Source organism: Jatropha curcas, chromosome 7, assembly GCF_041381405.1.
Source record: "Jatropha curcas cultivar XTBG-Jc1 chromosome 7, XTBG_Jcur_1.0, whole genome shotgun sequence".
Classification (NCBI taxonomy): Eukaryota; Viridiplantae; Streptophyta; class Magnoliopsida; order Malpighiales; family Euphorbiaceae; genus Jatropha; species Jatropha curcas.
The window spans coordinates 27,158,496-27,186,016 of NC_143157.1; the positions used below are offsets into that span (position 1 = coordinate 27,158,496).

The 27,521-nt window shown below is 33.0% G+C and overlaps 4 protein-coding genes across 6 annotated transcripts; 1 reads left to right on the top strand and 3 right to left on the bottom strand.

Moving 5' to 3' along the window:
• Positions 1-369: 369 nt before the first annotated feature.
• LOC105632129 (putative inorganic phosphate transporter 1-3) lies at positions 370-3,728 on the bottom strand. The gene is made up of 2 exons (XM_012214436.4): positions 3,592-3,728; positions 370-2,237 (listed from the first exon to the last, which is right to left on the bottom strand). Exon 2 carries the CDS (start codon positions 2,196-2,198, stop codon positions 588-590), a length of 1,611 nt encoding a protein of 536 aa, XP_012069826.1. The 5' UTR covers positions 2,199-2,237; positions 3,592-3,728; the 3' UTR covers positions 370-587.
• Positions 3,729-6,481: 2,753 nt separating this feature from the next.
• Positions 6,482-9,470, bottom strand: RARE1 (Pentatricopeptide repeat (PPR) superfamily protein). Its single transcript, XM_012214435.3, has one exon. The coding sequence runs from the start codon at positions 8,986-8,988 to the stop codon at positions 6,697-6,699; it is 2,292 nt and encodes a 763-aa protein (XP_012069825.1). The 5' UTR covers positions 8,989-9,470; the 3' UTR covers positions 6,482-6,696.
• Positions 9,471-9,674: 204 nt separating this feature from the next.
• On the bottom strand, positions 9,675-14,869 carry LOC105632126 (serine/threonine-protein phosphatase PP1 isozyme 3). Of its 3 annotated transcripts, none has more exons than XM_012214431.4 (5): positions 14,502-14,869; positions 13,232-13,411; positions 10,882-11,441; positions 10,541-10,762; positions 9,675-9,993 (listed from the first exon to the last, which is right to left on the bottom strand). In XM_012214431.4, the coding sequence occupies exons 2-5, from the start codon at positions 13,404-13,406 to the stop codon at positions 9,976-9,978; spliced, it is 975 nt and encodes a 324-aa protein (XP_012069821.1). In that variant the 5' UTR covers positions 13,407-13,411; positions 14,502-14,869; the 3' UTR covers positions 9,675-9,975. The 3 variants fall into 3 exon arrangements, with proteins under 3 accessions (XP_012069821.1, XP_020534148.1, XP_089580016.1); XM_020678489.3 differs by having other exon boundaries at positions 13,232-13,455; XM_089723890.1 differs by lacking the exon at positions 13,232-13,411 and adding an exon at positions 14,375-14,409.
• Positions 14,870-16,332: 1,463 nt separating this feature from the next.
• On the top strand, positions 16,333-23,068 carry LOC105632125 (uncharacterized). Its single transcript, XM_089723891.1, has 2 exons — positions 16,333-17,342; positions 21,832-23,068. The coding sequence occupies exons 1-2, from the start codon at positions 16,333-16,335 to the stop codon at positions 22,865-22,867; spliced, it is 2,046 nt and encodes a 681-aa protein (XP_089580017.1). The 3' UTR covers positions 22,868-23,068.
• The last annotated feature ends 4,453 nt before the right edge of the window (positions 23,069-27,521 follow it).

A 27,521-nucleotide genomic window follows, 5' to 3' on the forward strand; every position in this document is an offset into this window, starting at 1 on the left:
CCGTAAAAAATTCAGATTTTTGATTTAATAAAATTCTAAAGTTTTGAAAATAAAATTACGGATTGTTTCATATATGTACTTGGATTATATTAACATTCTAAAAATAATTAATTTTTCCAAATTAATATTTTATGTGATCCTTATATTTATAATTATTTAAAATAAATAACCATTAAATATTACTATATTTATATATTTGATATACTCAAGATTTGAAGCAAAATTTCAACTTTTCATCAGCGAACTTCAGCATCAAAAAACCAAAAAAAAAAAAAAAAAAAAAAAAAAAAAACGGTGCAAAGAAGAAATAACTTATGCAAGCGTATTATAATTTCATCATACAAGCTTTATCCAAGAACAAAGAGAAACTGAAAGAAATAAAGATGACAATTAGTAATCTGCCAAAAAGTAAACATATAGTACCCTTATAATCAGTTCTTATAGACTTCTGTAAAAACATGAACCCAACAATATCTACATTATCGCATTGCACAAAACAAAAATACGTAGTACAACCCACAATTCAAGAATCAGAAAGCTTTGATTTGATCTATATATAATAGGTAGTTTGGTGAAGTTGGTGAAGATCACACTGGAACAGTCCTAGAAGTAGCAGCAACCGGCATTTCCTCACCATTTTCCTCATTCTCACCGGTTAGCTCTTCAAGTGATTTACCCTTTGATTCAGGCACTAATAGAGTAAACAACATCCCAAAGAAGTTGATAACACCGAGAGCAATTAAAGAATTCTTTACTCCAATACCAGGAGGGTAACCTGCGTCAGTCTTGGTTTTGTCTGTGGGTTGGGCAGCATATAAGAAACCAAATGCACCAACTATGGCACCTGCCTTTCCTGCTGCTGCAGATATACCGTGGCATGTTGATCTTAGTCTTGCGGGGAAAATCTCTGCTGGAACAACAAATGTAGTGGCATTGGGTCCAAAATTGGCAAAGAAAAATGTCAGTGAGTACATTACAACAAAACCAATTCTATTAGGCTCCAAGGTCCAGTGATGGTAAGGGATAGCAATCGCGAACATAAAAACTGTCATGAAGAAGAAGCCCATCAATTGAATGGCAAATCTTCCCATATAGTCAATAAGGAATACAGTGAACCAGTATCCAGGTACAGTACTGCATAGTGCAATTAGTGTCTGAGCTCTTGCAATCCTAAAAACCTCGTGAATTGCGTTCATTTTTTGTGCTTTAGGAATCCAATTGATTGCAGTGAAAATATCCTTTTGGAAAAGATTTTGGCTGTAGAAAGCAATATCTAATAAGAACCAAGTAGTAGTGGTTCCTACCAAGTGACGTCCATGGCGCTTGGCAAATTCTTTAGAAAACAAGCCAAATGAATTAGATGGCTCTGCAACTATCTTCTCCACCTTTTCCTGCTCTGCTTCCAGTTCAACATTTAAAACTTTAGACATATCTGAAGCAGCTAGTTTTGCATTCTTAGCAACAAGGGCTGTGTAACGAGCAGTTTCAGGCATTTTCATACGCCAGTAGTAAGTCAGGGCAGCAGGAATTGCACCGAACATCAAGATTATGCGCCAAACATAGTCTGCTTGAGGAGCAAGAGAGGCTCTTCTACTATCTTCGTATATGGGGGCACTGAATCTGTGATCAAATGCAGTTGACACAATAAGACCAACAATTCCACCAGCCAGGATCCCAAATCCTTGCATAGCAAACACCGCAGCAATAAATGCCCCACGAGTCTTTTTATTAGCATATTCAGACATAATTGTGGCTGATAAGGGATAATCACCTCCGATACCGAATCCAAGCCAGAACCTGAAGAAACAAAGAGTGGCAATTGTACCCTTTGGACTACTTCCAAAGGAAAGGCCCGAGGCAAGTGAACAAACAACCATGAGAACCAAAGTTATCCCATAGACTTTCTTTCTACCCAATTTGTCACCAAGCCAGCCAAAGAAGAGCTGGCCAGCTAAAGTGCCACAAAGTGCAACACCATTAACAGCTGCTGCTACATTTGGAGGTAATGTGCCTGGCTTTTCTTTGTCATAGTCAGTGTAGTATATACGACCAAGCAATTTGGTGACTAATGAAATACAAAAAAGATCATATGCATCTGTGAAAAAACCCATTCCAGCAATCACAATTGCTGTGAAATGGTACCATTGAGTTTTTGCAACATCGAGTGCATTAAGCACTCCTATTTGTTCTCTAGCCATCGCTGCTACTCCCCAACTTTTGTATTAAAGAAAATCTATCTGCAAAAGTACAATACAAAATTAGCAAGACATAATTGACTTGGGTGATTACTTGGGGCAGGTGATTAATATGCTAAAAATACCATTTTGATTATTAATTATATGCAGAAGATATTATGTGTGATTCTATGATCAACAGACAGGACAAAACATGCTCACATGGGACTTCATTCTTTTCCTTCTCATCTCATAGAAACAAAAAATAAGCACATTGAAACAAATTAGTAACTACTCCACAGAAGGAAAAAAATGGGAACTGTAACCTGCTTACTTTTCTAATGAAGACTAAAATTAGACTTTCATTTTCATCAACTACAGTGATCGATTTGACTGATTAACCACTAGATGATGAATGGTCGTCATTCTTTATTGTCATATTCTAGGCGATAGGCTAATATGTCAGTCTAGATTTACACAGCCCAAGGAAGAAAAATCAACGATCTTGTGCTACAAAGTCATTGGAAAGGAAAGAATAATTAAAAAAGAACTTTTTGCTACTCTATTGGGAAGGTTTAGCAGATCCAACCTATCAATAGTTTGGGGAAATTTGAGAAATTGCCTTCTCAAAACATGCCAAAAGAAGTAACAGTGCAACACATAAAATAACAAGGGAAAAATGACAAGGCCTGCAATGAATACTGTTTAAGTCAAGAAATCTTTGCAGGATTTTATTTTTATGCAATAATATATAGATTCATAGTTTAAGATCGTTCAAACTTGAATGAGTTCAAAAAAAATCCCCTTTTCAACTCTGCAATATGCATACATGATAAACCAAGAACCAATTAATGATGAATTAAAAAAAAAAAATAGAGAAATTAATTTCAAATTCTCATGAACAAGAAGTATTTTATCAAACAACATGACTTGAACTAACCAAAATGGAAATGAAACAGAAAGTCTGAAACTGTGGAAAACATAACAAAATTACAAGCATCAACTTTATCAAACACGAAGCGCAATATTTCCTCGAGTATATATTTGCATAAACACCTGAATATATTCGTTTATGCATGTAAAGAAAGTAGAAGAAATGGATTCCTTGAATTTTCACCAGTTCTATTGAATCCCATTTTAGGTGTTGAGGTTCATGACGAGAGTTCATGATGAGAGTTCAAGAAGATTATCTCGAAGAACGTATAGTAACTATAACTAATTAAAAGAAAGAAAGAAAGAAAAAAAAAAATAAAGGGAACAGCTTTATGTCCTATTTACTTTTATATCCTATTTACTTTCATATCCACTACAAAGAAAGTGCAAAAGCGGCCCTACTTCCAGATCCAAGAAACATGGAGCTTGTCAGGCTAAAGATTTTCAATAAGGAAAAGGAGGAGAGAGAGAGAGAGAGACTAACCTTCTTCAATCCAGAACAAGAAGAGGAAAGATCAGTACGGAAGAGGAGAGAGAGAGATGGATAGGTAAGTGAGGAGTGTCTGAGGCTCGCTATTTAAGTGCAGCTAATCTAATGCAGACACAGAACCAATAGTAGCATCTAATGGAATATACCCTTAAAATATTTTTAAGTCAACCCTCGAACAACTATGTCTATATCATTATAATTTCTCTTCTGTTTACAATTCATTCTCTCTATATTATCTTTGTGCTGCCTGGATGGATACTTCCGTGTTATGCCTCACACTTTGAGTTTAATGACGTTATAAATTATGATTTTATTTTTTAGTAGATGGGTTAGGCAGCTTGATTATGCTTTACTTCTTTGCTTTATTTATTTATTATTATTATTATTATTATTATTATTATATACCAAAAGATGCAATATTTTTACGTTATTTCTTTATTTCATAATGATTTTTACATCATTATATTTATTAATATCTGTTGAAAGCAAATACTAATAATATTGGATAAAGATGCTTGAATTTGAAATTTGCGTTTTTCACATTCTTAGACTTGAAGAGTATATATATATACTTTGATTAGTTTGATCTATCAATAACCGTAGACCGAATCTAGATAAGTTTAATTTGTAAACTTATATATATATGTATATATATATCACACTAATAAATTTATTAAGGTAAAAATTTTAGATATAATTAACAGATCTAATGCAAATAAGAATTATACTTGAGATCTTTTGAGTGGCAATGGTTTGTCTTTAATGATTAAATTAGTTTTAAAAATAATTAAATACAAACCGAATATAAATGCAAAATAAATCAGCAATGTGTGTGAATACAAATGTGAAAACCTTGACTTTTCTATTGCTTAAAAAAATCCGTTAAATGGTAGTTTTCAAACTCTAAATGAACTGAAAATTGCAGTAGACATTAACGTTTTAAAATCATACTGAATTAATTATAATTATAATGAACTGTATAACAATATTAATTATAATTTATTAATGTTACTGCAACTGCAAGCAAGGACATAAAGACTTAATTAAAAAAATTTCCTTTTCGCTGTCGTTCTTGTTCATATATATTAGCTTCATTAATTTAATTTATAAATAAATTTATTTCATATTTTATTGATTATGGTTTAAACTTTAAATTGTATTTTTCGTTTTTGCAAATTCTCCAATTTCATATATATAAAAAATTTTTGCATTATATGATATGATTAGCACGTTCCTCTTTTTCTTAGCAGAAATTATCGCGGATAGCTACAAATTGACAAATTAATTAATTAAGAAGAAAAAAAAATGTTAGCATTTGCATTGCAAATAAATAGAAGTCAACTAGTTGACGACTTTCATATTGTCCACTAATTTAACGGATTAAGCTTTATAAATAGCCTGTCAAACTCTTATTAATTAAGTTTATCATTCTCCATTTGCTTATTGAGAATAATTAAATTAATTAATTAGCCAAAATGATGACATATTTATAGGATAATGCTTGGTATATGCCATAGAATTAAAAGTTTATTGAGTTTGAATTATTAATTAAAACAAATAATTGACGTCATATTTTATATAATTGACGTAATATTGTCCGATCAATCTTGTTCATGATTCAATCACTCCTATGTATAGATATATTTTGCTTCTGCTGACTAAATTTGTAGATTGGCTTGGTAGTATAAATTATTAAAAAAAAAATTAAATAAACAAACAAAATTTTTATACGCAAAGATTTGAAATAATTTTTTCCACGACAGTACGTTATTGAATCTATATTGATTAGTACAAATGAGACTTAACGTTCATGCATGTCCATTTTATTTATTTAATAATAAAATAGCATTACAGAAATTAAGTGAGTTATTTATAGTGTATTATTATCAAAAATAACCTTTTTACTTAATAAATTTTAATTAAAATAAAAAATAATAATTAAATTAATAACATGAATTATAATTATGATAGAAAATAAAAAATATAAAACATAGGATGGTGTTGACCAAGTGGTTTATTATACTTGTCAATTTATCGATCAAATCAATAAAAGCAAAAAGAGATAAAAGACAAAGGGAAGAGTGTATGTATGGGGACATTCCATATGGCTAATTGGCCATAGCCTATTGGCCCAATCAAGCCGATGTCGTATTGTGGTTGTCGTCACGCGGAAAGCGCGTGACGTGGTCGTTGTAGTTAAGTTAAGTTAACTAAGACAGTGGAACAGACCCAAAAGCGACACGTTTTGGGTTTTTGGCTTCTTCGATGGAGGCCAGATGATGAGAAGGGTCAGGCCCTTTGCTGAGGCTTGTGACAAGGAGGAAGGTCCATTTGCCGTGTGATTGTCAAATATAAATATTATAGCTTAGTCGAGTGGTTCCACTGCCCTTATCTAACAAAATATATATTAGTGTAAAAAATTGAGAAAAAAAAAATCTAAACAGGTATAATTTAGTGATTTAAAATTTAGGGTTTAGAGTTTATTTATTTATTTATTTATTGAAAAGAAGTTTAGAGTTTAAATTTCAGGGTATTAAGGATTTAGTGTTTAAATTTCTTTTTAGATTCTAACGTTAAAAAACCATTGGCTGAAGTTTTCTGATAACAACAGACAATTCTCATTATCGCATGACTAATTAATAACCACATAATATCTGTAACAAAAATCATCTCTTAAATTCTATATAAAATTTAATGATTAATGACTGCACTTGTAAATTTGATTTAACGAAATTCCAATTTTTTTTAATTGGGCAATAACAGTAAAGATGCTGGTATTGATTGTCATCACTAAATATTATCTAATCTTTTTCTAAATATTCTCAAAGTAACACACTTTCTCTCTCGAAGAAAAAATTTTACCTTTCGTGATTCGGATAAAATAGAAAAATAAAATAGTAATGTGTATTAAAATTCCTTTTCTTAATTTATTTGTACATTAACATTTGTCTTAAATTTTCAAAACCCAATTCCAGTGAGAATTTGTATCAAATAATTATTTGAACATATGTTTTTGATTATGAGTCTGAGGTAAATCTGTGAACATGCGAGTAGAAAAGATGGACAGATTGCCAGAACCAGAAGCAAAAAAATGGCCATTCACCAATAATCATTGCAAGAACATTCTCCCAACTTGAAGTGATGAAATCTTAAAGAATCTCTAACCACAATTTCACGTCCTGTGACAATCGATACATGTTTCGCGAAATCATGACAGTCCTTGCACGCCCGAAGGTTCTTGAATACCACTATAGGAGCATTTCTTGGCGTTGATATCAGCCCAAAAGCTATTGCGAGTCTCTCACTATGATCAAGTAGTTGTTCTTTCCTCGCCGGTAAACTATTTGATACATCGTCTTCTGTTAATGGGTCATTTGCATCTTTAATTAAAGGAGAATTATACTCTTCTAGCTTCGAATAGATTTCCTCCGATTGAGGATGGTGTTTATCACCTACTATAAACCGGTGCACTTTACCCTTGACATTGATCCAGCTGCAGCTAAGCTCCTTCCTTAAATTTCTTTCTGTCATTATCCTTCTAACATTGGCTGCTTCTTTCCATTTCCCAAATGAAGCATGAAGGTTAAACATGATAACATAACCTGCTGTATCCTCTGGATCCAGCTGAAGGAGGTTTTCAGCCGCAATTTTTCCAAGCTCAAGATTTCTATGAGTCCAACACCCACCCAATAGGCATTTCCAACTCATTGCATCAGGGTCAAATGGCATGTTCATTATGAGTTCATTTGCTTCCTGAAGATATCCAGCACGAGAATATATATCGATCATGCAATTATAATGATCAATAGTTGGGGCCACTCCGTACTTGCTACTCATCAAATCCAAATACTGCTTGCCCTCATCAACTAAACCCGAATGGCTACAGGCAGTTAAAACTGCAATAAATGTAATTGCATTTGGTCTCACCTCAGAGTCCTGCATCCTCCTAAAAAGCTTTAAAGCTTCAGTAGCATTGCCCTGATAAGCATAACCAGCAATTATAGCTGTCCAAGCTACAGCATCAGGTTCAGCAATTGATTCGAAGGCTAGATTAGCATAATCTAATCTGCCGCATCTCGAATACATGGTAATCATCGCACTCTCTCCATGTTGTTGAGCTATCAAACTTCTTTTTATTGCATCAGCATGAACTTGGGTACCTGTATTAAAGTCTGCAAGTGCAGAGCAGGCTTGGAAAATGCTTGTATATGTGAAACAATTTAAATGCTCATTTTTACTTCTCAAAGATTCAAAAATCTTGAGAGATTCCTCAAATTCACCTATTTGACAATAGCCAGTGATTAAAGAACTCCATGAAACATCATTTGGTTCGCCAATCCTCTCAAACACTTTAGAAGCAGATTCAAAACTTGCACACTTGCTATAGAAGTCCACAAGAGGAGTTCCAACTGAAACTTCAGATTCCAATCCAATTTTAACAACATGACCATGAATTTGCCTTCCAAAATTCAAGTCCTCTAAACCAGCACATGCCTTTAGAGTAATAGAAAATACATACTCATCCAATGCAACACCTTCACCCATAATTTTGGCAAACAAAGCCAAAGCATCCTTCTTTTTCTCAGCTTTGGTGTACCCAACCATCAATCCAGTCCAAGTAACAGCATTCCTTTCAGTCATATGGTTGAAAACAAGCTCAGCACCATCTAACCAACCACATTTCACGTACATGTTGGAGATTGCTGTGTTAATGGACATACTTAAACCAAGCCCACTTCTCATAGCATGAGAATGTATTTGTTTACCAATCTCCAGATAAGAAGGATTTAGCAAAGAGCGTAAAAGGTAAATATAAATGGACGAATTTGGTTTAATTCCCAATGAAATCATATTTGAAAACAAGCAAAATGCAGAATCAACAAGTCCATGGTCCGCATAAGCTGATATAATTGTACCCCAAGAAATCAAATTTCTTTCAATCATTTCATCAAACACCTTATGTGCATCTACTAAGCTTCCACATTCACAGTACATTCGGAGAACTGAATCTTCTAGAAACCCAGGTGAACTCTTCATTGTTCTTTTAAACTGACCATGAATCAATCTTCCATCCAATAAGGATTTAGAATTCCCACAGTTTTCAAATAAGATTTTGTAAGAATCAGGGCTAACAGGAATACCAGCATCAATCATTAGTTTGAGAAATTCACGAGCTTCCTTGAGCTGCCCTTGCTTGGATAAAGAAACCAAGTGCACATTCTCAACTTGGCCCTTTGTACTTTGTTTCAGTGAAGCAGGGGCTGTGGCCTTAAGAGAAACCCATGAAGGCAAACGATCAAAGTTTATAGATTTTGAGATGGGAATCTTGTTGTGAGCTTTAGCTAGCGATTGATTGGAAGGTGCCACAGCAGAAGAACAGTAAACATCCATGGGAGAAAATAAGATACTGAATTATGAGCGGTTCTCTTCGATGTTTTCAATAGCCAACCTTACTGTAAAAATCCAAAAGTACGTGTTTATCAGTGGCGACTCAGATTGTTCGCCAGGTTATCTCAAGAAGGATATTGCATGGTGGAAATAGAGTATCTGTTTTGATCAACAGCTTCGTTTGGCTCTACCTTACTATTATTTGAATTGGATTGGGGGTGACGACGGAAATTTTTCTTCTTATATTGATGACGGAAATATTTCCTGGCGGACAGAAATATAATTATGTTCGTCCTATGGATCTAGTAATATGCACTCGTATAGTGCATTTTTCAATTCGACAATATATCCAAAATTAAATCTTGTAAGGTTTTGCGATGAAAATAGACCAATTCTCAAACTGTCCAGTGAAAAAAAAAAAAAATCCTCGAAATAAACCCACGAGAGAACATTTCTTGCCCTCCATTGTGTCAAGAAATCACAGACTAACACAATGAAGAATCCATGATCAATTAACATTATAATCCATTATCATTGTACTAATCGAGACTTCAACCTGTTCAAGAAATTTCTGACGTACCAAAAACAGAAAAACTAATACAAAAGCACAAAAATGAGATAAAATTCCATATAGTGTGATATGATATTAAGAGTGTTGAGAAATAAGAAGAAAGAAAGAGGAAAAGAGGGAACAGAATCATCTCTGTACATTATGCTCTGTAATTATTATAAGATGATAACATTACAGAGTGGCTACTGGCAATTGCACTGAGCAAACCAATGAGATAACACCTCCTAAAATTTTCATGAACAAGGCAGTTCTTTATATAATCATACCCAAACAAAGTTGTCAATCTACATTCTTACTTCATTAAGACTTACCCCATAACCCATCTATCTATACCAGAGATGGCTACACTGGCAAAGCTCCACATGTCACCTTCCAGGGCAGCTGGCATCTTCAATGATCTCTCCGGTAGATTAGATTCCTCACACTTTTAAAAGTGACTGGAAAATGAAATGGGCATTATTAAGTAAATCTTGCAGAGATAACCAAAAGGTGTACAGTAACGGAGTAGTCGTGTACAGGATAATTTTCAATTGAAGACGTGAAAGGACTAGGACACAAGAACATCTCAGTTGTTGTAGCAAAACAGCTTAGATTTCTTACTATAAATTTAAATGAAAAAAAAAAAGAAGGAAAACAGGGCAAACTCTGGGGGACAAACTTCCAATATCAGAAGAAAGAAAAAGAAAAAGAAAAAGAAGAGATTACACTGCAATTCATTCTTCTTCACTTATTTTAGAAACTTCATATCTTGTTCCTCCATTTTAAGAATGAAAATGAAAATTGCAGAAACGGTGAGAAGGGAGGACGCTGATGTTTTTAATGATGATCGATACTAGCAATGACTGAATTGTATATCCAACCCCTTTTCCTAATTAACCTTAATGCAGTCAGTCAAATTGAAGTACTTCTAAAATATTTTTAGTGATGGTATTTCCATTAAAGACAGGAATCAATATACTTTGGAAAAAGTAAGAATGAAAGTACCTTGATTTTGGTTGGATTATAGCCAGGCTTAGCAGTAGTGATGCTCCCAAACCCAAACTTTGGCTTCTTATCGGCAGGTTTCAGTATTTGGAAAGAACACAGTAAATTCTCATCCACACTCATCATGGCACCAGCATTGTCAAACTCTCCACAATAATTAGGAGCTGAAAATATGGTTACGAGTTGTCTATTTGCAAAAAACTCATAACCATCTTCGACAACCTGAAAATAAATTTAAATATAATACGGTACGAGATATATGGATGTAATCTTTTGGAGGTCTTTTTCTGTCCTCCGGTGTCTCAGCGTGGAACAAGTTTAATTAAAAGGAATTTCCATACCTGATGTGCTCGGCAAATTAGATCAAGATCATGCTTTCGCAGAAACTCTATGACCCTATCAGCACCAAAGGTATACGAAACACCTCTGTCATTTATCCCCCAACCTTGAACGTCTTTACTGGGATCAGACCAGAGGAGATCACATAACAAACCAGAGTCAGGAACAATAGTAGGTCGTTGCAAATTCCTTATCTGATTCAAATTGCGCAGGTCGGGAGAAAGCCCACCATGCATGCAGAGAATCTTTTCATCAATCAGAGCTGCAACAGGCAAGCAGTTGAAACAATCTGTGAACATTTTCCAGAGCCTGACATTGAATCTTCTTTTGCACTCATCATAAAATCCATATATACGGTTTACAGAAGCACATTCATGGTTTCCCCTCAGCAGGAAAAAGTTTTCAGGATATTTTATTTTATATGCAAGAAGAAGGCATATAGTTTCCAGGCTTTGCTTTCCACGATCTACATAATCCCCCAGGAACAAATAGTTGGAACGAGGAGGTAATCCACCGTATTCGAAGAGCTTCAGTAGATCAGGATATTGTCCATGTATATCTCCTAGAGGCATAAAGAAAAATGTAAGAATAACTTTCCAACAATATAAATGAATATTATTATTCAAAGTTTTTTTTTTTTCTCCAAAGCAGCATGAATACACTCTAGATATCGATGTTTAAAATCAAGAATGTCACTGGCTATAGTACAGAGTTGGAAACAAAATCCATTCTGGAGTCTTTTCAATACACTTTGAAAAACATCGCAACAGTGTAGTTTTTTCAACCAGGAAAGTCGAAATTTTCATAACATAGGGAACTACATATAGAAGAGCTAACATCATGTATGTTGGATTTCATTTTTGAACTAGTCCATGCTTGAACAAAGGAGGATTTGCGCTAAGTTGAAGGTCAGTGTAAAACTAATTGTATATTTATTTTTATGACTTGAATTCTAATATATATGATAGGCACACAGAGAAAAGGATAAATACACCCAATCTTTAACTAGTTAGCTTGAATTTCGTTTGAATTGTCTTGAGTTGGTGACTAGGGGAACTTGTGAACAAATTTTCAGTTCAAATATAATTTCTGAAGCAAGAACTGAAAATTTCTACCTGATTGCAGAATGTAAATAATGAAACTACTATAGTATCTCATACCTTTTTTTTTTTTTTTGACATTTCTATAGTATCTCATACCTAATTATGATGTTACTACATGTTATCAATGGGGAATTGAAAATTTCTGTCACAATCTCAAGTTCTCAACATCAGTAACCCAGAGAGAGGGGAAAATGGGATGGCATATTAGAAAACAATGAACTGGGGATTGAATCTGAGACAACACAGTAGCCAGATTGATTCGCATGAGTGTGTAATTTCAACTTCGTTGTCAAAAAGCAGGAAGAGATATTTCATTTATATCTGTTCTTATGAAACAAATTGATCCTTATATGAGAGAGATCAAACTATAGTAGGATTCATGAATAACGATGATCTTAGGGGATACACTGGGATCCAAATGATCAAAATCTTGTTGAAGTGAATCATATACCACAATTCTATACTAACTGATAAAAGTTAAGAAAGCGGATGGCAAAATAAAACATGGAGAGAACAGATCTTGCCAGATGACCCACCATATTTTCAGAATTCCTAGCTCTTGATAAAAACTCAGTGATTCAACTACTCCTTGAGTCGTTTTGATTTAAAATGCTTTTGATTACATTATGAATTTCAATAATTTTTTGGCTCAAATTTTGTTTGTTTTAATTAGATAGTAAGTCCATCAAAAAATTTTAAAAACTCAATTTAGTTAAACTAACTTCAGCACATATTATGGACACAATTTCTGGATTTAAACTCGAGGAAAGAACATGATTCTTCAAAATGACCTAAAAAGTGTGAGAATAAACTACCACAAACTTGGAATATTATATTGACATTAAAATTCCATACAAATTCTCGGCATATGTTACAAACAAAGTTCGAAGTAGAATATAGTAAAATACTATAGCATTAGATATAACCAATGCACAAATCAAATGAAACCAAAAGATGGATCATGACATGATTCAAAATAAACTAGTTTAACATATGCTTATCATGAATGAATTTGCAAAAAAATCAAAGCTCGCCAAGTTTTCAATCAGTACTCTATGACCTTAACAACCTTGGACTTTTAAGCTTTTATCATCAAAAAATTGAACCCATGAAAAACAGAATTCAGAAATAGATAATATCCTACTTGAGAAAAAATAAATTAATATATATATATATATATATATATATATATATATATATATATATATATATATATATATAAACATATTTGTGTTTTATAGGAAGATACCACATATTTTTATAGGAGCTTCTAGCTCCAAAAGATTGGGCTGTCTCAAGAAAATCTCCCTGGAGGTGAAACAGAGCTGTCTAATCTCAGTCTCAGAAAGCTGAACTTGTTTCCCTGGTTTGCTTCTAACTTCGAGCAACCTATTAATCACATCATCAAGAACTGCACGCTCCATATCTCCTGCTCACCTTTTTTTTGTCAAACTTCAAACACCAGAAGGACAACTAAAACAAGAAAGAAGAACAGAATAAAGAGCCGCCGCCAGCACCACCAGCACTACAATTGCTCTGACCCGGTTGAGCTATTATAGAAACCCACATGCTGCTTTTTTAAAAGAGAGGTTAGATTATTAAAGGGAATTGGGAAATTGGGTATGGATTTCTTTATGGTGGAGCAAAGAATGAATGGTGTATGCTAATCGCAGAATTTCAAAAAGCCACAGAATATATTCTTGCAGTTTGAGAAATAAAAAGGTGCTGAGTTGAGATGGGTAGAGAATTTAAACAAAGAAAGAACAGATAGAGAAAGAGAGAAAGTTAAAGCAAATAGGTTGGTGAAAATGGACCCCAGAAAAAACACCTGTAAGAGAAATATAAAGAAAGAAAGACTACCAAGAAGCTTGCTTTGCTTGTTTGTTTGTTATTTTTGAAGGTTGCAGGCGATGGCGTCGACAGCCCATTAGTTGACGCATCTAAGCACGCACTAGTCTTATGGTTTCTAAATTTCAACCTAAACAAATATAAAGAAAGAGCGTGGCTACCATTGAGACATTTCAAGTTATGGTGTTCCATAACTACATCTTACAAAAAAGAAAATCTTATCCTCCCAAGTCCCAATACTCTTTAACTGAACTATTTTGAATTCGATCCTAACCGCTTACATATCCATGCAACATTGTTATCACGGCTGTTGGCTAATTAAAAGTTTGATTTCCAGACTAACAAATAGATTGGAATTGAAAAAGTTTAGAAACTAACTTCGGTAAAGAAATTTAGGGTAACTGTCAATGAGTTTAAACAAAATTATACATGAATATGCTTACTGCGTTTCTCATATCATTAAACATTGACAGCAATTATACCAAAACAACAATTATTCCACGAGAGCTACCATATATAGTTGCTACAGAGATTGGAGACCAACCTCCATTAATACACTTTTGATTTTCATCCTTCTTCCTGTATTGAATTAGGATTAGTTTTCCATTCTCAATAAATAAATAAAACTAGGGTTAGTTTTCTGGATAATTATCGAGTTGAAGTATCATTACCAGCTAAATTTCCTTTCTCCTTGCATATCTGTTATCTATGAACCAAGGGTCGCTGCGCATGCTTCTAACAACGTATTCGAAGCGGCTGTATTGTGGAGTGTCGACTCTCGATGCAGCCTGTTCTCAAATCTAAAAAAAATTGGAATAGAGAATACACAGCAATCCAAAAAGAACATATGAATTAGGATTTGATAAGTCATGTAGCGAACCCCATTTGGCGATGTTGATCGGAGTTAAGCCATATCTTATTTCAGCACCACTCTTCTAAGAAAACCTTCGTTTTATTCATGGCGGAAGTTAGAAGAACAGCAAAATTACAGAGTAAAGAGCATAAGGCAAAATGATGACATCGCAAAAGAGGTGACGTGTCTTAAAAATATAGAAAAAGCAAATACATGGCAGCAAAAGTCGACGTAATTTGGGATGTTTAGTAATGAGACATGGTCCATAACACGTGGAAGCCAAATGCCGAGTCAGGCTGATGTTGCCATCTAGCCTACTGTAATGAACACGTGGAGTAGTATAATACACTTAGACAAAGTGGCGGACCCATTAATTTAATTTTATGGCGAAAGTATATACAGTATGGCTTGAAATTAAATTAAAACTATATAGTAATCACGTGTTTTTTCTGTGCAGTTGGAATAAACTGCATTGTCAGGAGCAATTATAGAGTTTAGAGAAATAGTGAAAGAGAAATTATGAAATTGGTCTGTCATATATTTATTGCATCAAATTGTCATACATTTCCCCAAGAGTTAAAATGGAAACCCCAGAATTTGAGGCAAGAAGCCGGAATGTCATGGACTATAATACACATATTTCTTAAAATAAATCACAAGGGATGTGTTCTACAAGCTAATTAGCAAAACGAATTTAAAAAATTCTATGAGATTTTAGATTCGAATCCTGTGAACGTAAAATCCCTATGGCCATATATATATATATATATATATATATATATATATATGCAGAAAATATCATTATGATATTTGTCTCTACAACTTTGGCCTTAAATGACAAATATGACTTGTTATATATAAACTTTATTATGGGGCCGTAGTGATCAGTCCATGATTAATTAATCAACTTGTATGTATAACATACATAATTTATTTATATGTATTAATCTAGAGCATCAGTGACCATAATTGAGATGCAGTGTTGACTATTTGCATTTTCATATATGTTCATTATTAATACGTACCAAAGTTTTTTTTTTTTTTTTTTTTTTTTTAGGGAACGTACCAAAGTTACTATGCTAACTAATTTGCATTAGACACAGTAGATAATTAGAAATTAATTTTTTGATGGAACAACTAAAATCTACATCTTCTTCTATATTCCTTACTAGCTGAAATTAATGCTATGGTTCATTTGCCTAAGTTGAAGAAGAAAATATATGGAGAAAAGAAAAGAATAAATTAATATTGCCATATCTGGATTTCTAATTATTTATTGTGACACATAAAATATTCCATGGAAAAAGTAGTGTTGCCTATAGTCAAAAGAAACATTAGGTTAAGATTAAGACTACAAGTTAACAGCATTTTCCCCTAAAATTATACAAAATTCATAACCTAGAGAAGATAAATGGTAGAGAGAGACATAATCAAAGAGAAAAAAACAACCTTAGCTAGTATATGTTAGTCAAAGTTTTCAACTAAGTGGGCCCAATGACAAGTTTAAAAATTACCACAATTTCAATGTGAAATCAAAGTGTACTAAAGGCCAAGTGTAGCGTGACATGGGCGATGACGACCCAATTCTCCCCCATGCAGACTATAAAAGAGGGATGGAGTCTCTCGAATTTTGCAGCACCAACTCAAACATGTTCTCTTCTAAAAACTTGCGAGTGTTGCTCCTTATTGGAGCAGTCGTGATTCTCTCCATTTCTTCTTCATTAGCTGATCATTATGATCACCACCACTCACAGCACAAGCCACCACATGGTCATCTGTTAAGTGAGGATAATGTAGAGGATGTCCATGATCCACCTTACAAGGGTAAGGGAGAGAAACCACCACCTAAGAATTTTCCACCTCAAAAGCCACCACCAGAGCACAAACCACCACACAAGCCACCACATGGTCACCTATTAAGTGAGGATAGCGTAGAGGACTTCCAAAAACCACCATTTAAGGGTAAGGGAGAGAAACCACCTCCTAAGAATTTTCCACCTCAAAAGCCACCACCAGAGCACAAACCACCACACAAGCCACCACATGGTCACCTATTAAGTGAGGATAGCGTAGAGGACTTCCAAAAACCACCATTTAAGGGTAAGGGAGAGAAACCACCTCCTAAGAATTTTCCACCTCAAAAGCCACCACCTAAGAATTTTCCACCTCAAAAGCCAACACCAGAGCACAAACCACCACACAAGCCACCACATGGTCACCTATTAAGTGAGGATAGCGTAGAGGACTTCCAAAAACCACCATTTAAGGGTAAGGGAGAGAAACCACCTCCTAAGAATTTTCCACCTCAAAAGCCATCATCCGAGCACAAACCACCGCACAAGCCACCACCAGAGCACAAACCACCCCTCAGACGTCTTTTAGCTACAGAGGTTGTAGAGGACTCACATAAGGGTAATAAGCCACCACCAAAGCATAAGCCGCCACATGGACATCTTTTGGCTGAGGAAGAGCTAGCCGAGGATTCATATAAAGGAAAGGGACAGAAACCAGTACCAAAACACAAGCCACCCCACAAGCCACCACATGGACATCTTTTGGCTGAGGAAGAGTTAGTTGAGGATTCATATAAAGGAAAGGGAGAGAAACCACCATTAAAACACCTGCCACCCCATAAGCCGCCCCAAAAGCCACCGCACAAGCCTCCAACTGAGAACTAATTAATCAAGTGTCTGGTTACTGACCAGCATTAATAGATAAAATGTTGGGAATAAGAAACGGAGGTTTAGTCTTCTGTTCTTTTAGTGTTTGTATTTTGGCTTGTACGTACCATCTGAGCACCGGCCCCTAGTTGGTTGTTCTTATGTTGAATACTGTTATATATATAATGAGTGTTACTCTTTTATGGTTTTATATCTTTCCTTTATTATATAATGCGTGGCAATTTGACGATCAAAAGAACCCAGTCACAATGCAACTATCACGTACAGAAGGCATCAACAGGATTGAATCCTTATTCCGATATTGCTGATAATAAATTATTGACTCGTTAATAAGTCCATTAGCAATTTGAAGAAATGTAAAGATTTAATTCCACAGAATTTAATTTAATCACTAATACTCCATAACATATTATGGAATAGTTAAATTCTTTTATATATAAAAAAAAATATTACCTATTGGATTAAACAGAAAATTCAATATTTTTTTTAAAACAAAGAAAAAGAAATTTCAATGGTACTATTAAAAATAGTAAGTTAAATAAGTTATCTGATTTTTTTTTTAATTATTACAAACAATAGAAATAAATTTTATTACTTCCAAATTTATAACAATCGCCTAATTAATATCCTATTCTTCTTTTCTATTACAACCTAAATTCTATCACAAAATAATTTGATTGTAGAATTTCTTAATAGAACATAATTAAATTTTTTGTAAGAATTGTTTTAAATGATTACCACGTGATGATATTCAGATGTCGGAAAAGGAAAATAGTAACACATCAGAGTATATGTTGTACAATATCACGTGCAATTTTATTTCCTCCACTTTGCACTAGGAGAATGACAATTTGGACTGGAGTCCTTGTGGACGGTTACATATGCACTCACCCTCAAGCTTTAATTAATTTAAGCATGTACAAAATATATATATATATATATATATATATATATATATATATATATATATATATATATATATTTTTTTTTTTTTTTTTGAGAAAGAGAATTACTTATAGATTAAGATATCTTATATTATATAGAATATATTTTACTATTAATTTGATGTTTTTCCATTTTTGTGAATTAGTTTCTGATTTTTTTTTTGTATAAAAGATAGATTAAACACGAAGCTCATATTTAATTTTTTTAAAAAATATATATTTTTTTTAAAACATTTTATCTGTTTTTCCTATGAAAAAACACTAATTCTTTTTATTATGTCAAATATATTTAATCAGCAAAATATAATCAAACCAAGAAAAAAAAAAAAGGAAAGATCCGCGGTAGTTACACCAAATCATGGAAAAAATTAAATCGAGTGATTACCTGTCGAGGCGGTACTAATGTGGTCCTGTGGAGTCAAAGTATGTGAGCATTCTTCCATCACTTTGCATTAAAAAATAATACTAATAATAAAAATAATTGCATTTCTGCATCGATAGAAGACAATCTTCCAATCCAAAGGTAGTTTTGCTTTTTTGATTAGGCAGGCCTATTAGAATAATTTATAATTTATTAATTTTTTTATATGTATTAGATTACTGTAAATTAGATTTCAGAAAAAAAAGACTATTATAAATTAGGCTTATTTTGTCTATAATTAATTATTTGACAACTAAAATTAAAAACACGTTAAATGTAAAAAGAAGATAAAAATATTAAGGGGATGCTTTGTTTTTGGTATGTATTAGTTCCACAATTCTGAATGTGACCGACAATTTTAGCAGGTTGACAAACATGTAAAGACGCAGAAACTTTTCCCAAAGGTACATTCATATCCATCACAAGATATATATCATGTACAGAGCAAACATGGCACGTGGGTAGTCACTGTCTCTGCTCTGTACGTTATTGTGAAATAAAAACAGAAAAACATATAAATAAAAGAAATCCCGGTGGATGAAATTCAACCTTTTCAACTCTCGTCCTTTCGTTAATTTGTTTGCTTTTTGGTACTTTCTTGGACATTATTGTGTTCGCCATGGCCGATTTCTATGTCCAAATTCTTGCTTGGATTCACACGCTCTGTGATAAATTATTAATTATAGCTCTCATTCACCAACACAATTTTTGGTGTTGATCTATCAATTTGATTTCATGAAAACTGTTGGTGAAAGATCTTTGTTTCTGATTTTGCATTTTGTCCAAATATTACAAAAACTGTTTTCTTAACCAACTAAAAATAACATGCAGAATATTTTTTTTAAATAAATATATCCGACTAAATACATAAAGTTACTCTGTAATTTTTATAAAATTATTGTGACAATTTTAATTTTTAATTTGATTTATTAAATATTTCAATTTATAAAATTTTCATTATTAAATACTTTAACTTATAAAATTATTTTATTAAAATTTTGTGATTCAAAAACTCGGAAACGAAATTACTAATAATGGAATTAATTTCTAAATCTCGAAACAACTAAAGGAAAGTAGCCAGAAAGTTGACAATGCTAAAGAAATGGGAGTTGGCAATTTGTCAAAATTTTCGACTTCGTGGGGACAAAATATATTTCTCAATCGATGTTTGTCTCCATCGCGAGCTATTCACTGCATCTAGTTCTCTTGTTGTCATTCTCATCCCCGTCGTTAGTTTTGTTTAGCAGTCTGCTTTTTTTTTTTCACAATACCATGTCATCCTCAGTTGAAAAAAAAAAAGAAAAAGAAGAAAAAATCGTTTGAAAAAGAACAAGAAAAGAATTTGTCAAAATTTTCAACTTCAACCACGAAATATATCACCTGAGACTACGTTTTCAAAAGTTTAATATATATCCTATAAATCTAAAAATAATTATTCAGTTCAATTTTCACACGAAACTTAAAAAAAATTATATTAATGAAGTTTTATTTCATAATTTATCAATTTACTCTTATTTATAATTTTAGTTGAAATTAGTGAATTATTATGGAAAATAAATTTTTTTTGACTTATTAACTTTTAGTAAAAATCAAAAATTATTATGTCCTGTATAATTATGAATTCATCAATAGCTATCAAAGACTTGGATTAGTAAGCTATTATCTATATATTACGTAATGAATTATTACATTCACCCTATGAAATTAATTTCTATATTATTATACTTGTCTTACTCATATAATAAATACTTATAAGTTAGTTTTTTTCCCCGAAAAAGTAAGTTAGTTCATATACCGCAAAGTGAACTAAATCCATTTAATGTGGTTATTCATGTAAGAATAATTGTTAACGGTTAAATATATTCTTGTACTTCAATAATAAAAAATCCTGCGATATCTCTAATTTTGTAAGGATCTATTATGTATTTAAAGTTATGAATTTTAATATATTTTCATATTTTTCTACACCAACAATAATAGTTTTTTGCATTTTAAAGTCTATAAGTAAAAAAAAAAATTAATTTTATGTATTTTTATTATAATTTTGGGATAATAACTTTCACATATTTTAACTATTTAATAAATATTTAATATATTAAATTTTACAAGTTGAAATATTCAATTGAAAAATTTTATTAGTTGAAATATTTAATCGGCATAGTTTTATAAATTAAAATATTTAATGAATTTTTTTTATAAAATATAAAAATGTATTTATGCATTTAGCTACCAATTTAAAAAAAAAAAAAAGAAAGAAAGAAAAAACTAGTTGATAGCCCACAGTAGGGAATTCATGCATATAAAATTCTTTTCATGGAGAAATGCATTATAAAATTTTTATCCATGCCCATCTACACTTTCCTAGTGGTAAAATATTTGACGGAAAGTGGGGAAAAAACAAACTTATTTCCATCACGTAATCGAAGCCTATGGGATGAAAAAGAAAAAGACAAAAAGGTCAATTCAACTTTTATAATACTCACGCTATTTCCTATTTCCTACTGCATATGCTTTCTGCCAACAATAATTTATCCGTTTGAGATCCGGTGTGAAATGGAAAGCTAAAAGTCCAGACGCAATTCTAGCCAATAAGAAGCAAGCATGATAATGCTACCACAGAAATTATTTGACCTCTCAGTGGAGAAAGAGCTTCAAACTTTATATTCTTTGAAAAATATAAATAAATATTACTAAAAAACATTTTTGTCACATTTTTCAACGCAGTTGGACTCATGAATGGACCTCACTATGGAACATGACAGACGTAGTAATGTAACGTAGGCCCCAATGATCTGCTATAAAAGGCCACTCGATCCTCACAAGTTTTGCATCACTAAAGCTCGAAGCCAACATGTATCCTAAATACTTGCTAGTCTTGTTTTTCCTGGGAGTTGTGGTCATCAGCACCACAACACCCTCACTTGCTGATCAGTTTCAGGCTGGTGGCGATCCCAGGCCTAGGCATGAACCTGAACCATCCCATGAGGGCCCACACGGGCCTCCCAAGAAGCCACCTCCAGAACAAGAACCACCTCATGAGCCTCCTAGGGGTAAAGGCGATAAACCACCTCCTGAACATGAGGAGCCACAAGAGCCACCTAGAGGAAAGGGTGAAAAGCCACCACCGGAGCAGAAACCTCCACATGATCCTCATCCTGGACACATTTTGATAGAGGATGATGAGGGTAGAGGAGGGAAACCATTCCCAGAGCATAAACCGCAGCAAGAGCCTCCTAAAGGTCAGGGAGAGAAGCCACCCCAAGAGCCTCCTAAGGGTAAGGGAGAGAAGCCACCCCAAGAGCCTCCTAAGGGTAAGGGAGAGAAGCCACCTCCAGAACATGAACCACCCCATGAACATGAAGGACCACAACAACCTCCAAAGGAACATGGTGAGAAACCACCCCAAGAGCTTCCTAAAGGTAAGGGAGAGAAGCCACCTCTAGAACACGAACCACCCCAAGAGCCTCCTAAGGGTAAGGGAGAGAAACCACCTCCAGAACATGAAGGACCACAACAACCTCCAAAGGAACATGGTGAGAAACCACCCAAAGAGGATAAGCCTCCTCATGATCCTCACCCTGGACACATTTTGATGGAGGATGATGAAGGTAAAGGAGGAAAGCCATTTCCAGAGCATAAACCACCCCAGGAGCCTCCTAAGGGTAAAGGAGAGAAGCCACTGCCGGAACATAAACCACCCCATGAACATGAAGAGCCACAGCAACCTCCAAAGGAACATGGTGAGAAACCACCCCCAGAGCATAAGCCTCCACATGATCCTCACCCTGGGCACATTTTGATGGAGGATGATAACGGTAAAGGAGGAAAACCATTCCCAGAACGCAAACCACCCCAAGAGCCTCCTAAAGGCAAAGGAGAGAAGCCACTGCCGGAACATAAACCACCCCATGAACATGAAGAGCCACAGCAACCTCCAAAGGAACATGGTGAGAAACCACCCCCAGAGCATAAGCCTCCACATGATCCTCACCCTGGGCACATTTTGATGGAGGATGATAACGGTAAAGGAGGAAAACCATTCCCAGAACGCAAACCACCCCAAGATCCTCCTAAAGGCAAAGGAGAGAAGCCACCACGGAAGTTGAAGTCACCCTACAAACCTCCATCAGCCAACTGAGTGCTTCACTACTATGCATGGTTATATATATACATAGCTAGATAGCAATAAACTGTCTCTTACTTGGATATGTTTAGTCAGTTGCTTTTATGTATTGGGTTGTGGCTTATGAGCATTACTCTATATTAGTATGCTCTTCCAATGTATGTTTACCTTACGTTGCCAGTATTATAAACCATGCATGTTTTCTAGTTTACGAAATCACCTTTTCTTTCTTTTCTTTCCTCTTTTGTGCAAATTAATATTATATCTAATCTAATTGGAATGACTAAATGTTAAGATAATTAAAAATCCAATTAATGATTTACAATAGTGAGATAATGAATATAATCACCATCCTTAATGAAAATGACAAAACAGTAAATTTTGATTCCATGGACGTTGGAAGTTAATTACTAGTTGCAGCTTTGCATATTCGTGGCCATATATAAATTGAATAGTAAAGCCAACTAAAGTATTGATTTGTTTGAACTTTGACTATTTTGGGTTTCATACATACATACGTACATACATATATTACTTCATTTCAGTTAACTGATTTGAAGGTCAGAAAAATATTACTATACTGACAATTTCATTTGCCAAGAGATGATGCATGCAAAATTTGCCAAAATAAGGGAAGAAGAAAATAAAAGAAAAGGTAATCATCTTTAATGTACTTGCCCTCTCCCTTGATATTCTTCTTTAATGAAGTTAAAAATGGATCGAAGCACCCCAAGTTACAAAATATGATTAACTTTCCTTCTGTAATGACTCTCATTACATCAATATTGGTATGAACTTATATTAATGCTTTGTTTGGAGAAGGAGATTTTCTCTTTATATATATTAACTTTTTGAGATAGGTTTCTTTGTCTCTTTCCTTTTGTAACCCAAAGAAAAAAACATTATATATATATATAACATATCAAGGGAAAGGAATTTTCTTTGTTTAAAAAGGGTGAAAGAATGAAAATATGTATTTTTTTTCCTCTCCATTCTACAGAAATTTTAAATTAGAGAGGAAATGATGAATGAATTGAAAAATTACATGTTGTTTAATGTGGAATAAATCCATTATTTCTCCTTTTTTTTTTTTCCCCTTTCCATTCAAACGAAAGAGTGGAAATTGACTAAGAAAAGAAAACAATAGTACTTCATTATTTTTCCTTTTTATTTTCCTTCCACTATTATTTTCTTTCCTCTCCTTTCCAAACAAAGTCCCAAATTAAAAATCCTAATGATAACAATTAATTAATATCATATGTAGGCGTACTAAAAATTAATATTCATAATAATTAAGCTAGATTTATAAACAATAGCAATGGATAAATTAAAGTAGAAGTTCATAAACTTCCAAGTCTATCAATATCCAAATTATACACATATAATAATAATAATACGTACATGCATGCTTTTGCATGGAAAAAGGTAGTATATGTAAATTAGGTCTAAATAACGTGATTAATTTGAATGGTGACAAGAAAGCATAATGGATTAACATGCAGCTACCACTTGACCTTGTTGGCTTAATCATCCCGCACTTGAAAGTTAATATATGGTACAAGTTAAATCTCAAATTAAACCCCAATAGATATTTCATAAATCAGTTCAAATCAGGAACCTATTGGCTCATAAACCAGCATGTTAAAATACAAACATGTGCTGCTATGGATAACTTAATTTTGTGTCTGAAGAAATATAAAATTGTAAGTAATGAAAATTGTCAAACTTTTCAACTATGTGAAACCCAAAGCTCCACTCGCTTTTACTTTTGCAACTGATTTTTAATAATTGCGACTTGTTAACCTTTATTTTATCACTTCAATAAATTTTTTAAAACACTGATATTTGAATTTTATTATTATGTAAGGCTAATTTAATTTGAAGCTTACACATAATTAAAATTCTTTGCCTTTTTTTTCATATTGAATATGAGAATTCTTCACACGTATCTAGATTATATTGTCAATTAAATCGCAACTTACAGTTCATCACTTCGATACTTTAAAGTTTATGAAGTTCATTTACAAATTGACACTTTGAATTCCATAATTGATATACTCAATCATTTATTTGTAAGTTCATACTATTAATTTTCAAATTCTTAATTTGAAAATTTTGATTACTCTGTTGAGTGTACTAAAATTTAGAGTTTAGATTATTGAGAAACTTGATTTAGAGATATTGTTTGTGCCAGAATTTGGTGACACGTGTATGGAAAAATATATATATATATATAAGAGTGGCTACAGTTTCGAACCGGCGGTTCCGGTTCTAAATTTTTTGGAACCGGAACCAAACCCAAAATTTTTGGTTTTGGTTTGGAACCGAATGGTTTCGGTTCTGGTTCTTTAACGGTTTCAAAACCGACGGTTTCGATCTGTTTTCCAGCGAATCGTATAATTTTAAATTTTAAATTTTGAAGACCGGTTTTCAAAATTTTAAAAATTTGTGAAAGTTATTTCTAAAAAAAAAATACATCTAAAAAATAAAAAAATGCGTCAATTAAATTTATTTTTTTAAAAAACTTGAACTTAATTATTTTTTTTAAAAAAATCTTCAACTGAATTTATTTTTTGTTTAAAAAAATTTGAACATAATTAAAAAAAAAAAAAGAGCTTGAACTTAATTTGTAATAAATCCAAAAAATTATTTTTTCAAAAATACTCTTAAAACTAGCCGTTATATAGCTGTTGATAGATGTTGGGAGGGGTAATTAAGAGATTTCACAATAAAATTAAAAAAAAAAACTGACACCACCAAATATCAATTTAAAAAATCTATTATTTTATTTATAAAAAATATAAATGAGTAAAAAATCCAGCCAATGACATTAGTTGCCCAAGAACAAGTATCTATCGGCTGTCACACGTCACCCAATAGATCTTTGACACCTGCATTGGGTCAAAACATAGGATCCCATTTTGTCGTCATCTCCTTTTGTAGTTTTAGGTGTACTTGACGACGTGGCGAGAAATTTATGGTCCAACGTAGAAAGCTTCTTCGATGTTAGAATACACGTGCCTATTGCTCCTTCAATATCGTAGGGCACGACATATATACATATATATATATAATCAATGAAGTCAGCGGGCCACACAAAATGGCAAGAGACAATGAAAGAAACGTGATCCAACAACGCAGAAGTCGTGTAGGGAATCATAACCGTTCAAATTACTAATGAAATTGAGGGCTGCGTCCTTTTTTTTAATTATTTTTTTAATATATAAGTTATCTAAACATATTTTCTGACATTTGAAGTGTAAAAAAAATATCAATGAATAAGAAATATTTTCCATAGGAAAGGAAAATTATACTATTTAAGAAAAAAAATAACTTTTTTTTTTACAAAAACATTTTTCTTCTAAAAAAAAAAAGAAAAATATTTTTCGAATATTAATAAATTTATTATAATTTTTTTATCAGTAAATATAAATTTATTATTATTAAAAAATAGCTGGATTCTTGTAATACAAACTTATTATAGTTTTAAAAACATATATTTATATTAAATTGTTGATCACGGGTAATTACCATCAATTATTAGTCAATGGCTACCACCAACCTTTACCATCAGGATAACTATCAATTAATCATTTTTATGCCTTTTTTTAAATTTATTTTACTAATTTCTAAATAATTCTAAATATTTTTCAGTTAAGTTTTTATAGCGTAGCTAAACAAGAGAATAATAATAAATTTACTTAATATTTCATTAATTTTTTTTTGTCAAATGTAAACCAAGTCTTACTAGTAGTCATGTCACAATGTTTATTTTCCTTGGGGAGGAAAGGAGTAGCTAATTGATTTTCAATACTCTCCACACCGCTTCAAGAAGGTAATTAGACCAGATTTCTTTTATAGGTTCCTCTACTTTCTTCCTAGCACAACTGCATTAACTTACTTAACTTTATCTTAAAAGAAATTTGGAATAGTGATTAATGAAAATTGTCAAGCTTTTCGACCAATGAAGACAAAATGGACATACTACACACATTGCTACCAACTGATTAAGCTGTACTCGCCTAATGGCCACTTGTTTTCCCTCGGGAGGAGTGGCTAATTAACTTTCAGGCTTTCTACATCGTTTCAAAAAGTGATTAGACTAATGAACACAGATGTCAACTATCCAAAGGCCCGTGGTTTGACGAATTAGTCCTGCAATCCACCATAAATGGCCACTCCAGTTCTCAAGTTTCTGCAGATCACTAATTAATAGCTCAAAAAATGAGTCTCAGTCTCAAGCACTTGCTAGTATTGTTCCTCGTTGGAGCTTTGATTCTTTCTTTAACCCCTTCGCTTGATGCTCAACTCTTACCACCAAGAAGGCCACCAAGAATTCCACCAAGAAGGCCACCGCGTGGAAGGCCTCCCTCTAATTCTGGAAGAAAAACGTTATCTTTTGGTAACCAGTTATTATTTCCGTTGCAGAAACAGCCATGTTCTGGTGTTGTAAAGTTTCCGAGGGATAGAAAGTGTTAATTGCATGTCGAAGCTATCCAACACCTATCTCTGCTCCACCATTTATGTATTGATAACAAATAATCATGTCGGTCCCTGTATTTATATCTTATCATGAAGATTATAGTCTCATGGTACGTGTGTGAAAATAAGGGCTTAGAGTATATAATGCCACCACTTAAATAAAATTTGTGGATTGTGTTGTTTGTGC